The 14,299-nt window shown below is 38.0% G+C and overlaps 1 protein-coding gene across 5 annotated transcripts in view; it reads right to left on the reverse strand.

Moving 5' to 3' along the window:
* The window catches only part of LOC108972125 (CUGBP Elav-like family member 2), a 294,009-nt gene that overhangs the window by 77,683 nt on the left and 202,027 nt on the right, over nucleotides 1–14,299 (reverse strand). For all 5 annotated transcript variants that reach the window (XM_018938609.1, XM_018938610.1, XM_018938608.1 and 2 more), the window contains 2 exons: nucleotides 11,269–11,351; nucleotides 2,074–2,122 (listed from right to left, as the gene is read on the reverse strand). In XM_018938609.1, the coding sequence (XP_018794154.1) occupies nucleotides 2,074–2,122; nucleotides 11,269–11,351 (132 nt within the window). The remainder of the gene's footprint in view (nucleotides 1–2,073; nucleotides 2,123–11,268; nucleotides 11,352–14,299) is intronic.

Consider the following 14,299-nt stretch of genomic DNA (forward strand, 5'->3'; position numbering starts at 1 on the left):
TACCTTGTCGTTGTAAGACAAAAGGGGCCATTATTATTAGCCAATGTTAAACTACATAATGTTAATGAATCTTTGCTAATATTTTCAATATTACGAACCTCTCGAAGCTATGGCATTGCCTGTCGAGGTGCGATAGCTTTCAAGAAAACCTTTCTTCCCATGTTGCTGTGGACAAGATTTTAAACGCAGTATTGCATTTGGTAGTTATATGGTAGATATGCAACCTCGAACTTGGCTGTGGTGGTTGACCGCGTTTTTTCTTGAAAGAGGTTCTCATCATTCTAAAACAACATTTCCTGAGCTGACTGAAAAATCACAACGGATTTCCGAAATAAGAGAGCCTGTGAAGAGATTTTTTTTACAAATAATAATAAAGATCCTCAAATATATCCAACTGTCAATATGAGAAATTCAAAGTGTTTTTTGCTGAAAATAAATCAGTTCTAAAATGATGAGCCTATTTTTTTATTTATTTTAAGTTTTGTTGGCGCGGAGTAAAATATCGATAATTGACCTACCGCAAGACTTTTTTGACAACCTAATATGTTACGACGATATATGCAGAAAGGCAGGAGGAAGGCCGGAACACATCATATGCTTCTAGCCGACCTTATCCAGAACTAGTCATAGATACCTAAGAGTTTTACAGTCCAGCGAACTAGTTGGTATGATCGGATGATTACCCCGCTCATTCCACATATAACGGCACTGTTAAAAACTACTTAAAACGCAATAGCTAAATAACCAAATACGTCAGAGACATTAAATTTAACCTAAGAGACGATGTGACCGGGAGTTAACGGAGCCAGAGACAAAATTGTACGATGAACCTGAACCTTTCATCCATTTTTTGGTAGAAATATATATGTATTTCGAGATCCACCCTACCGATTTCATATTTGGTATGTGATATTGATATTATTATGTCTAACTTAGAGTGTGAGCGAAATCGGAGCACAGCCACGAATACTTCCCATATAACACATTGAGAGAGCGCTTATTTTTCATACAGATTTCATATTTGTCTAGAATGAATAAAATCGTGTGAATACTCGCCCTAGACCCCATATTAGTAATAGACCTTATGCAGCGAAAGGTATTTTCCTGACTTTAATCCTTGCAAGTTGCAAGATTTCGGCTATACCCCAACTCAACATAGCGAGGTAACACTCCCTTACTTGTATATAAAATATGGACTCTAAAGTTAAGGAGTCACTTGCGAAGCTTAATTTTATTTAAAGTATTCTTTGTTAAGTACGAAATTGTGGAATAAATACCGTCAACTATTTTGCAGTTTTCAGTTTTGATCCACATCCATATCCACATCTATATATAAATACCCAAAATCGTGGTTAGTTATTGAACCTGACGGCGTCAAAACATAAATCACAATTAATAGATATATACCCTACATACACATATAGTATGCACACACGGACGCTGATGCTGCGCTTATCTGCAATCGTAAATTTTCGGCATGCTGCGCTATGCTAATTGAAGCTATGTTGGGCTATCCAATACTGTGCTATGTATGTATATGTGCGGCACTGAAATACTTAGCATCAAATGCCATCATTCATAGCGCGCTTGCGTTTAGCTCAACGCAGGCTAACATTCGTCATGTTTCAATGGCGATAAATGTGTTTATTTGCCATTCTGTTGGCCGCATGTTTGATGGGCATTCGGCGCGTTGGAATTGCTGCCATTCACTTTTTAACTTTKACTCGTTTAAATTTTACTTCCTCGCACTCACACTCACACTCAAACGCCAAACACTCGACCAACAGCAAGCAAATACCGTTGCAACACTCGCCTAAACTAACAGAAACGGAGTGAAATATTTTAGGGAAAAAAGACTGGAGTCGAAAAGTGTTGAAGCCAAAAATTGTGCCACAAATTCGCAGCCAGAGTGATAACAAATGTGTTAGTATTTAAATAGCAGCGGTTGAAATATTTCCCAAACATACATTCAGGCGTTTAACAGACGCACACACGTCTAGCTGCCGATTCAATTCAGTTTCGAAATGTTTTTGGCTTGACAGTGGGGAAATGTAAAGCTGTGCAGTGACTTACCATTACGATTTTCGCTGTCCGCGGGCTTCATCTGTATGGGATGATACATCTGAAATAAAATAGAAAACAATGTTTTGCATTTTGTTTGAAATTTAGATAGATTATCGGGATTATGAGTTTATTTTACAATGAAAAATATACATACAATTAAATATTTGTTTTCAAAGTGAATGTAATATTAATTTTAGACTATTGTTTCATCCGATACATTGAATTGATTTTTATTATTTTGAGTACAGGACTTTTGGTATCTAGAAAGCAGGTTGATTATTACGAAAAAGGACGTAAAGGTAGGAGGATGATCGCAAAATACAAATATGAAATGCATTCTCTTTTGTCTAGTTATTGGTCCAACTAGCAGTCAACTTGGCTTCTCTAACATCTATATCATCTTATATAATTTTATGGAGCTAAAATTATGTTTCGATCGGTTGTCTGAACTGGAAATCTCTAACGCCGGTATTATCCAACATGGATGACTTTGCTCGGAAAGTTATGATAGTTCAATGCTTTTGTTGTCGGGTGGAAGACGCTCAGAAAAACGAATCTCACAACATTAACAACGGCACTCAATGCCACATTGCATCTGTGGACCTACTTACCTACCTACCAGTTGGTGCTTGGCGCCAAAAAGGGGTCCGACGCTTTTGTTTCTTTTCCATTGGGGGTGTTTTTTACGTGGCGAGTCCAAAAGCCAGTGCACAATCCTTGGAAGGAATAGTTCGCCATCAAACGGATGTTCTTTGGCTACTCAGTAAATACTTTTTCTAAGACCGGAAGTCGTGAGCTGATTGAGCTATACTTGCGTGAACTTCTACACTTCACTCCATACTCAACTTGGCGGCGAAACTTGAGGAATCTGAGTATAAAAAGCCCCTTTCAGGAATGCATTGAAATCTCAAGTACTTCGATTGCATTTCTAACAATCTACCTTCTCGACTCACCGACGAGCCGAAGGGTTTTAAGCCGGTGCGTAGCCGCTGGAGAAGAGATGCATTGAGCTTTTTTATGAATGGATCGAAGTTCAGAAAGAGGATGGTAAATAAAGTCTTCTGTCCAATACTCTCCATCTACTCTAGTTTCAAGCTACCAAACCAACGTAGCGTCTTTAAGGCGGAGTTGACTGCCATCAAGGTAGCATTATATATACTGTTACGAAGCGCAGCTTGCTGCAAAGAGGTGCGAGGAGTCTTTGAGCTCGCTTACTGACCAAATCTAGTCAAGGAGTGCATGACAGCATTATCAAAAGCTGCAAGCTTCTTTCATATTAGATTGGTATGGATGTCCAGTCACGGCAGAATCGGCGATGAGCTTTCATCGTATTCCTACTCTTGCGTTTTAGCTGCGGACCTACGGACCGCAAGTGAGCTCGGCAGACGATGGTCAACAACCAGATCTTGTGCGGCTGTATAATCCTATGGCAGTAGAGTGAACCATAAGAGGTCCTCTAACCGTCTTAATCTTAGCGAAAAACAAATTCACCACAGTCGTTGTTTTTCTGACTATCCAATAGGTTCACATGCCAGGCGCACTTTGGCAAAGCTTTACGAAATTATAAATAATAAATTTGTTGGGATGGAAGCGAGGAGGAGCGAAGCGAGGTGATGACTCCCATCAGTATCCTGTCACATCCTTCCCTTGACCAAGGTAACCTGTAGAGGTACTCCGTAAGATGAAGCGCTATCTCTGCTTCTATGAACATTAGTGGTGAATAAACTGTATTAGTGGCCTAAGCGGACGACATTGCGATCTTAATAACGGATATGTGTCTCCAGACTCTCAGTTCTGAATTGGGCACAGCGTTGCGGGTCTGTTGATGAACCGGAAGAAAACAGATCTACTTTTGATCAGAACGCACAAAATTCCTCTATAGAAATTCCTTTTGATAAACGGGACACAACTCTCTCTCTAAAGAACCGCACCAAGTACCTTGGGACAGTCTTGGGCAGCAAACTGCTGTGGAAGGACAATATGGAAATGGATGGAACGAGCTATCTGGATGAATAATTGCAAAAATCATGTGTAAAACGGTAAATCGCGAGTACACAAAATTCCTATTGGCACTCAATAAAACTGTAGAGACTGTAGGAACATTAGGGGAATACAAACTGGACACTTTCTGACAGCGACACACGCAAGCAACAGATCGAGGAGGTTGAAGGAAGTGTTTAGTGTAGGGCTCAAGGTGAAAAAATGCAAGATCTTTTGTAGTGATTGGCATATTAGAATACCAGTTAAACCTAACTAACCTAATCTAGCTCTGAAACTAAAAAGGTTAAATTTTTTTTTCACCTAAATTCTATTATTTTGACAGCATTTAAAGAGTACCTACTAAAATTCTTTAAGTTTACGTTAAAACTTGGACAAAATCCCTGTGGGTATAATTTTCAAAATAGTTGTGTATAACGGGAAAAGGGCAACGTCATTAAATATAAAACTCAGCTGAGCTGTCATCATCAGCAGGAAAGATTTAAATTTGCTGCCACAGCATAATGCCAACACTACCATACAAAAATCAAACGAACTCTTTTTGCATACAAACTCACATAGGTATGCATGTGTGGACTCAAAGAGCATGCACACAACACATACACAAATACAATCGTCACACACGCATGCCATGTTGGGTTTCAGCATTTCCGGCATGTGCGCGTGTAGAAAGACGGTTGCATGCAAATTACGTAGTTATTCGTGTGCAGCGACGTGACGCTCTGCACTTTGCACTCGGCCAACCTAAGAAATGAGCAAAAAACGCACTCACACACACACACTTGGTCGAATTGCGCTTGATTTTTATTCCGACGAAGACATTTCTGCCAATGTCGATAAATTCCCATAAAATTTCCGCTTGCGTTGCATTTTCAAATGTCAGTTTGTTATTTATTTTGAATGGAATGCAAATTTTTTTCGCCCTTACAAAATCTACATATCCGATTTGGAAAAATATTTTCGTGTCTTCACACTAATATGGTGTAGCACGAGGGAGCAGAAACCTACTTCGGTGATGAGGGAGTTTTCATAATTTTCATAATAACTTTTCGAGATCGAAAGCGGTTTCGTTTAAGGTATTAATGCACACGTACTCTGAAGTTGTAGCCTTCGGAAGGAATCAAAGAATGCTATCATAATGAAAGGAACTCTTAAGTTTTTCTGACCACTTTTCATTACTTAAAAATTCGATTTTTGTATGCTCGTCTGCTAAGTTGGTGCTCAATCAGAGTAAATACTCTGCAAACAAATTGGCAAAAATTTAAACCTTTTTGAGTGAAAATCGTCATAAGTTAAAACGTCATGAGTATGCCTCTATTAATAATGCCGCTCATTATACAATAGAGCTGATATTATAGCTCTCTGATATCTAAATTTGGATGCACCGCTGATACCACCGCTGCTTTTACCGAAATCGCTTTATCTATAAAGTTCTCTCGAATATCTTAAACCAATCGATCTGTAAATTATATTTTGGAGACGTGGCAACCCTGCTCAGAAATATCTCCATAAAAAATGTTTCTAAAGCTTTTGAAGTTTACCTCCGTATTAAAATATTTAATAGTGAAATAGAATAAATAATTGTAAACAGGTGGCAACGCTTTTCAAATTAACTTTCCCTTTTTAAACTCTTCTGTTTGAATATTTCGTTTTGGTTCACCTTATAAATTTTTTGAATTTACTTTTTAGACTGGCAACTTTCTCCATAAAATATTTGCAACTCTAAGTTTCCTTAAGCTTCATCAAATTGTTTAATTTCCTTATCTCATAATTTTTTTTATTTGAAAATTTAAAACAGGTGACAACGCTCTTCAAAAAATATTTGCAACTCTAAGTTTCCTTAACTTCATCGAATTGTTGAGTTTTCTTATATCATAAAGCTTTTTTATTTAAAAATTTAAACAGGTGGCAACCCTCTCCACAAAATATTTGCAACTCTACGTTTCTTTAAGCTTCATCGAATTGTTGAGTTTCTTTATTTCATAATTTTTTTTATTTGAAAATTTAAAGCAGGTGGCAACGCTCTTCAAAAAATATTTGCAACTCTAAGTTTCCTTAACTCATCAACTTGTTGAGTTCTCTTATCTGATAATTTTTTTTTATTTGAAAATTTAAAACAGGTGGCAACGCTCTTCAAAAAATATTTCCAACATAGCACATAGCCTCACTTCAAACTGTAAAACATATTAAAACCAACAACCGGTGTAAATATTCACTGACAGTTCCGACATTCAAAATGTAATACCTCTCCGACTCTTCTCATACTCTCTAAAGGTACTTAAGTCCCCCACTTAGCACGTAAATCGGATTCGTTAAGTCATATTATTATAGGGATACCATACGTACATATATATAAGTTCAATAAGAGAAATGGAAAAGGTTTATGAGTGCGAAAAGGAAGGACCTGGCGTCAGGTTATAATAATTGGCAAGGCAATAGATGTTCCATTGCCCGATCATGAGGAAGTTCGAATAGCAATTACCCGAATGAAGAATAACAAAGCGGCTGGAGCTGACGGATATTCAAATGCGGCGGGGAAGAACTGACAATGTGCCGGCATTAGCTTATTAGCAAGATATTGTGTGGTAGGAAGAAATCATGCCCGATGATTAGAACGTAAGTGTCCTCTACGGAATGGCCACTGAAAAGTAGGTCGACACATTTCACCTCTTCGTCGATTTAAAGCCGTCTTCGACAGACCGAAAATCCCTCTCTCTAGGCCGCTATGTTAACTTAGTATCATCGCAAAGCTAGTACCGCTGACGTTGAGTAACCACAAAAGCCCCGTCAGGATCGGGAAGGACCACTGCCAGCCGTTTCAAACCAAGTTTCAGGCAAGGAGACTCCCTATCGCGTTACTTCTTCAAACTATTGCTGGAGAAAATTATTTGAGCTGCAGAGCTAAAAAGAGAAGGTAAAATCTTCCATATAGTATATAACAATGATATTGAACAACCACGCCGTTAGATCTGTTTTCCCAGACTGGTTAAGAAGCAAAGCGGATGGATCTGGTTGTGAATGTGGACAAGAGGAAATACCTAACGTCAGCAAACAAACACTATCTTGGAACCAGTATCAACACCAACTGCAACACCAGCCCTGAAGAGAAAAGGAAAACTTGTTAGCTCGATTTAAACCGCGTAAGCCCTGTCTACGCCAGTAAAGAAGAAGAAAAACCATTTTTCGGTCGGATTTTCTGCTATCAATGCGCATAATATCAACTAAACTCGAAATATATATTGAAATTTTCAATCTATTGCCAAGATATATACAGGAAATTGGTATTTTGGGGTGCTCCGTAAATTAACATAACATTTCCCGAGTAAACAGTTTGCCTGCATTTTTTTATTCAAACATTTAAAGCCTTTAACATGTAAGCACCCGCCTCTTATAGGAAATTACACAGGTGTTTCCAAGTTATAAATTTAAAGTATAAATTTTTTTTTTATGTGTGACACCTTTAAGTTATAGCTGCTAATTGGCGTATGCCACCCGAAGCATACCTGCGGCGATGCCACGCATACACATCGCTGGGTCATTTGCAGCACGATAACATACTATAAATACCGAATTTTTGCCATACGAAGTAATCAACGTAAAAATACCGTTGTACGTACAGGCGGACAATGTAAAATCCACAACGGATTACTGGCGTACGCATTCTTCAACGCTAAACCCAGCGACCTCAATTGACGGACCGCTATTCATGGGACGAAGCGCCTCGGCCATGTATACATTAAATATTAAAAAGTGAATATATTTTTATAACGTGACACGTTGCCATCAGTTTCACTGACCTGCTAAAACAAAGCCTGCCACAGGCATCTCACCTCACTTTAGCTCGGAATTTTTTCAGCTCGCAAACTCCGTTCATGATATGTCGGCATGTATGTATTAAGGGCTGGGAGGAGCAGTGCGTTTTGCGAAATTCGGTAAAATGTATGGGGCTGGACGCGTCAATAAATCAACGCGTAGACTTTACCACACTGCAAATATGTATTTACCTCTTACCACCACTGAACAAGCAACCAACAGCGAGTTCACAAAATGAACGTTTTCGAAACTAAATGCAAACGTTAGCATTTTTAAGTTCATTTTAATTAGACAACGTTAAAAATGTGAAAACTACACTAAATATGCGGGCGTAATAGAGCGAGAAGCGGGGAGCGTGAAGCGAAAGTTCCAAATTAATTGGGTGTATTGCAATTAGGGCAGCAGAAACTGGTTTTTGAAAAATTCACAACTACATAAGGCTGAATTGTATAGCCTTAAACAAAAAAGGAGCGAAAAGGCGACCTCAAATGAGTATGCGCTTTCCATGAAAATGGTACACTCTGGATTTGAAACCATGAAAAAAGGAATTTAAAATCACTACTTATCACGACAGCAATGCATAATGAATCCAAAATAAAGAATACAGTTGTTAAAGGGTTAAATTAAATAATTTTCCTTTGTTGATTAATGAAGCTACGTAAGCAAAATTAACATTCAGTTTATATACAGTCCAGCGCCTAACCAAAATTGTCTGGCTGTCTCAAGCACGGATAATAATAACTATGCTATGACTTTTCTTCCGCTAGTAGTCTTTGAAGAGCACGTAATCTTATATGCCACAAATAAAAGCTGCCTGAGTTAGCAGAAAATTTAAAAGACCCTTTCCCATACTATGTAGATGAAGACCCGCAAAGGTTTGAGAATGGGTAGCTGCGAACTGCTGGCTTCACAACTAGTAGTGGGCGAGTATAACCTGATAATATGCAAAACAGAAATCAAAATCTCTATAAACTAAAAGTGGAAATACCGGTGGAAATTTATTCCCTTAAAAGACCATTGCACATTATTCAGACTCTTCTATAATATAAGCAAAAACTCAAACCATTGCAATTCTTTTTTAACACTTGTTTCTTCAATAGAAATCTTGAAACCAAACCAAAGCAGGAGTTTTTAGTTATGTTGAGAGACCACAATAGATATATCATAGTGTGAACAGTCCTCACTTATCTATGAATCTATTTAACTGTTTATTTAATAGACCGTTCATTTTGAAACCAAAAATCTAAAATCCTTATCATAAAAACTCCTCCTTTTAGAATAGGTCAATAATCTGGCAAGAAAGCTTACATTTATAAATTTCACGACCTCTAAACACAAAAAAAAAAAATTCTTAAACTCTCTCGTCTAACAGTATACCCAGATAAAGTGCTATTTTGACGAGGTGGGGACATAGAGAAAAGAGAGTTATATGAGTGAGCTTCACTAAGCATATAAAGAGGTGGTTAGATTCACTGATCATGTAGTAAAGAGCTGCAGCTTATTGATATATCGTGGTTAGTTCTGGATAAGTAGGAGTTTGATCTGTTACAGTATCCACAACGAAGCAAGAGTCACACTAAATTCTCAGAAAACTAGTACTCTTCGTTTGCTATGGATGATGGTTTAACTTTAAGTACGCCGCTCACTGCGATGGTGCCGGTGAAGTGATTCAGAGCTCCACTATAAGTGCCGGTCAGTGCGTGTCTGAGGTATGTAGCTTTCATAGTTTCGTCGTACTATTCATTTTTGGCGACGTAATCAACTAGTAATGACCTTTTGATGTTCACTGCAGGCGAAAATATTCCAGAATAAACTGCATTGTGTTCTTTAACCGGAATTATGTAGACCACACTCAACTCGGACTGACCCATGGATCGCATTCAAGATCCGTCATTTAAAGCGTACAAGCTTCCCAAGCGAGATTCGCTACGCTCTATGAACTCTTGAAAAGCTTAAAGAAGGTCCGACGTTTTCTAGCCAAATTTTCTTCAGCGATGAGGGCCATTTTTGGGTCAAGGTTTATAAACAAGCAAAATTGCCACATTTGCAACAAAGCGCAAACTAAGAGATTCAAGAGCTGCCATTTCATTCAGAAAAAACAACGCTTTTGTGTAGTTTGTGGGCCAGTGGAATCCTCCGTCCATATTCCTTTAAAAATGTTACCGGTGAAAACATAACCGTGAATGGCTACTGTTATCGCGCCAAGAAAACCGACTATTTGGTGCTTGAAATTGAAGCTCGTGATCTCGGCGACATTAGGTTTCAACAAAACGGCGTCACTTCCCACACATCGCATCAGTCAATGGATTTATTGAGAGAACACTTCGGTAAGCAGATAATTTCGTGTTTTGATCCGGCCGATTGGCCACCAAGATCATGTGATATCACACCGGTCGACTTTTTCCGATAGGAATACGCCAAATCTAAAGTTTGGACGATCCCGCTTCGATTCAAGTCTTGGTGCAGAATATCACGCTTGACATTCGCCAGTTACTAGTCGAAATGCTGGAACGAGTAATCGAAAATTGAACTCCATGGATGGACCATCTGAGACGTAGTCGCGGCCAACATTTCAAAGAGATAATCTTCCACAAATAAATGCCAAAGAATGGTCTTTCGAATGATATTAACATTCACCACTAAATTTGAAGTTTCTGTGTTTTTTCTTTGAAAAAGTTGGGAACCTCGAAATGGTTCACTTTATACAATTTTCAAAAAAGAGGCTTGAAGAAATTACTTTCTTATTTTAGAATGTGTTTTTGTCTCTTCTCTCTCGGTGAATGTGATTGGGTGATTGGAATCAAACTCAAGTCCTTTGTATGGAAAACTTTTTTTATTTGTGATGGTATCTTCACTAAAATTTGACACAGATTATTTTCTATAAAAGCAGTAGAGTATCCAAAGAACTCTTTCATATCTTTAGTGTAGCATATAGTTACCAAAAAAAAAAGCACAGTCTTGTATGACAAAACTTTTTTACTTGACGATAGATCTTCTTGAAATTTGGTATACTTTATTTTTTTTTTTTTTGTAGAAAATGGTTCAATCTCTGAAGAAATTGTTCTTATCGGTTCACTATATCAAAATTGAAGGATCAAAAATACAATATTCCAAGAAATTATTCATATTAAATCAGCATATCATATGGCTGCCTTATAAATTGAAGGATCAAAAATATACTCTTGTATGGTCACTTCTTTATTTGTGAAGGGTATGCAATATCCGTTAACAATTTTGCTTGTTTTCATTCTCAAAATATAATTAGCATATTAAAAAGGCGCATAAATTTGATTTATAGCAACAATGCTTAGGCACATTGAAGATAAACTCGGCGGATAAGTGTAATAAATGGCATAAAATATGGCGAATTCATTTTAAGTTTTATGAACTTACCCCATTTAAGGTTTTCACATTGTGCAGGGCATCTTGAGCTTTTAAGGCAGCGCGACGAGTATAAAATGTCACGAAACAGCAACCTGAAAAGCAGAGAAAAAAGCAAATACAAAACATAAATGACAGTGAAAGGGTGACGTTGAATTTTGTAAAAAATTTTATACAGTTAGATGCATGTATATATAGTATACTTGTTAATATATAAGCGGTATAGACTAGGTTTAGGCGCGTAGACATATACACGTTTAAATAATATAAAATAATAAAAAACTGAAAATATTAGTTGGAAACATGGCTGTACTAAATTAAATGCTTATCGCCACGACAACCTTGCGTTGGTTTGTGGTTGATCATTTAACTGGCAGCTGGCAGGCGGCGGCAGTTAAGTGTCGGCCGCTGTTGGCAGGAGAAGGCTATTAAGAGTTTCCAAACGGTGAGAGAGGGGAGCGGTCGGTCGGTCGAGGCAAATTAACCGCAGAAGTGTGGCCACAAAACACAAATAAAACTACGAAATAGCAAAGGTAGGAAGGAAAAAAAAATTTAAATTTTATGAGCTTAAGCGGATTTGGGAGCACATAAAATTTGCATGGCATTGCGGTCTACTACTGGCCGTTAGTCAGTTTGTCAGTTAGTCAGCCAGACTAAAGGGAAATATTAATGTTAATTGCTTAATTTAAGGTTTGGCTCGGCCAGTAATGAAGTGGCATGCCAACCGCTTTCGTGCGCGTGAGGCGTTAGACGCGGGCGTTGCACGATTTTCATTTGAGATCTTAAATGCAACACGCATTAAATACAGTTGTAACTGCATATAATATATGCAGTTAACGCTTTTAAATAACAGCATTTTCCAAGTTGTCAATTATTTTCACTTTATTAAAGCGCCGAGCTTTTGCCCGCATGTATGTATGTATGTATGTATGTGCAGCAATATGTGATGTGTGTGTGCATGCAATTTTCTTGTGTGTGACGATAAAAAATTGAATTTCAGTTTGTCGAAACCGCAAAACTGCGTGATTTGACTTTTTGCTCCCTTGTCATTCAATTTCATTTGGTGTTGCTATTTTTACTTTATACAATTTTGGCTTTTTATGCCATGCACCGGCGCGTTTTTTTTTTTTTTTTTTTTTTTTTTTTTTTTTTTTTTTTTTTTTTTTTTTTTTTTTKTTTTTTTTTTTTTTTTTTTTTTTGTCCTCTCGCCGAATGCATATTTTGCGCTGGCACATGATTCATTTCCGCATACAAAGGCACAAGCGCACGAACACACAAGCACACACATGTATATACACAGAATCACACACACACATGTATATGCGCAGAATCACACATATATATATATATCTGGCAACACACACAAATACTCGATATTCTAACCGCATAAATTCAACTCGCACCAACACACGAAATTGCACTGACGGGAGTAAAATCTATTTCCGGTTTTGCGATTTTTCTTTCCGCTGCACAAACACAGACGCGCTGGGAAATGCATGCAAACTCGGTGGTGGTGTATGAAAATTGCATGTTTTTGCACGAAAAAATCGCAAAATATTTTTCCATACACAAACTTGACTATGAACCTGCATATATATCTATACATAAAGTACGCATATATAGCTACTTCTGGCATATAGATATGCGCTTGAGCTTGTATTAGTTGATATAAAAGTAAATAACTACAGAACAAATATCTGCGAAAAACATACTTATATAGCTTACTATATAAAAACATTAGGTTTGTTCTAATATTTTAAGAAGTAAGACCTAGTTTTGTAGCACACCTGCGGTGAGCTAGTGGCTGATGCCCAGAGCATTCTGATATTATGTAGGGAACCATCCAACCTGCTGAAAGACAGTGGAAGCTTAACACCAGGAGATGGTGAACTGGATTCCCCAATCAATGACGATGGAGCAGCGTTCCATTGCTCGACCATGAAGCAGTTCGAATAGTATTTAGCCCCGTAGAATAAAGCAGAAGAGGCCAAGCTATTCAAATACATAATGATATAATTCAGCGAATTAAAGACTAATTCATGTCGCTCGTATGGATGGAAACACTCCAGCTCTGAAAGTGTTCGATGCAGTACTCGCCGTAGGGTAGCAGAGGAAGAAAATGACTTCCACTCCGTTGAAAAGACTAGGTCACACCTGGATACACTTTGAATTTCCAATTGGCGCCAAACAGCAAAAAGGAAGAACGACTGGTATCCGCCAATAAAGAAAAAGTAGACCTATCTATCTTGTTTTGGTCGTATGAATACATGCCCATTGATCATAATATGAGTGTACTCTGCCCTATCCACAACAGGGAGATCTCACAGTCTGCGATAATTAGCGTGGCGTCAAACTTCTTAACATTCCATATAAGGTTATGGTGAGTGTGTTGTGTGCAGGACTGAAGCCCACTGTGTATAAACTGATATGACCTTATTAGTGTGACTTTAAACTTGACGAATCCATCATAGACTAGATTTTCTTAATGGTTCAAATGCTGAAGAAGAAAAACAGAACGACACACATCAAATATTTGTCGATTTTAAAGCCTCTTTCGACAGCATTGACAGGAGATACTTGTTCGCAGCCACAACTAAATTAGGTAACGCTGCGGAACTGTTATGGTTACGCATAAGGATGGTGAGCACAACTCTCTGCACCCTCATAACCGGGATGGACCTCATCGAGCCGTTCGATACCAGACGGGGTTTTAGACATGTTGATTCCTTCTCATGCGTCTTCTTCAATACACTATAATGCTGGAAAAAGAGTGCCGCTCAACCGCAATGTTACTGTCCACTAAGAAAGTACAAAGCTATTGAGATATGCAGATGATATTTATAAGCAAAGCCTTTTACAGCATAGCAGATGAAGTAAAAGAGCTTGGTCTTGTGGTGAACGGCTACAAGACAAAGTACCAAGAAAGCACATACAAAAATTCCTCACGTCTTAGGAACTACGCTATTATTAGATTAGATTACATTTGGTTTTTAGATGATTAAAAGGTCGCACTTGGTCGACTATAGGCAGTCTTTTGTCATGC

This window comes from Bactrocera latifrons, unplaced genomic scaffold (genome assembly GCF_001853355.1).
Source record: "Bactrocera latifrons isolate USDA-ARS-PBARC rearing strain unplaced genomic scaffold, ASM185335v1 scaffold_38, whole genome shotgun sequence".
Taxonomy (NCBI): domain Eukaryota; kingdom Metazoa; phylum Arthropoda; class Insecta; order Diptera; family Tephritidae; genus Bactrocera; species Bactrocera latifrons.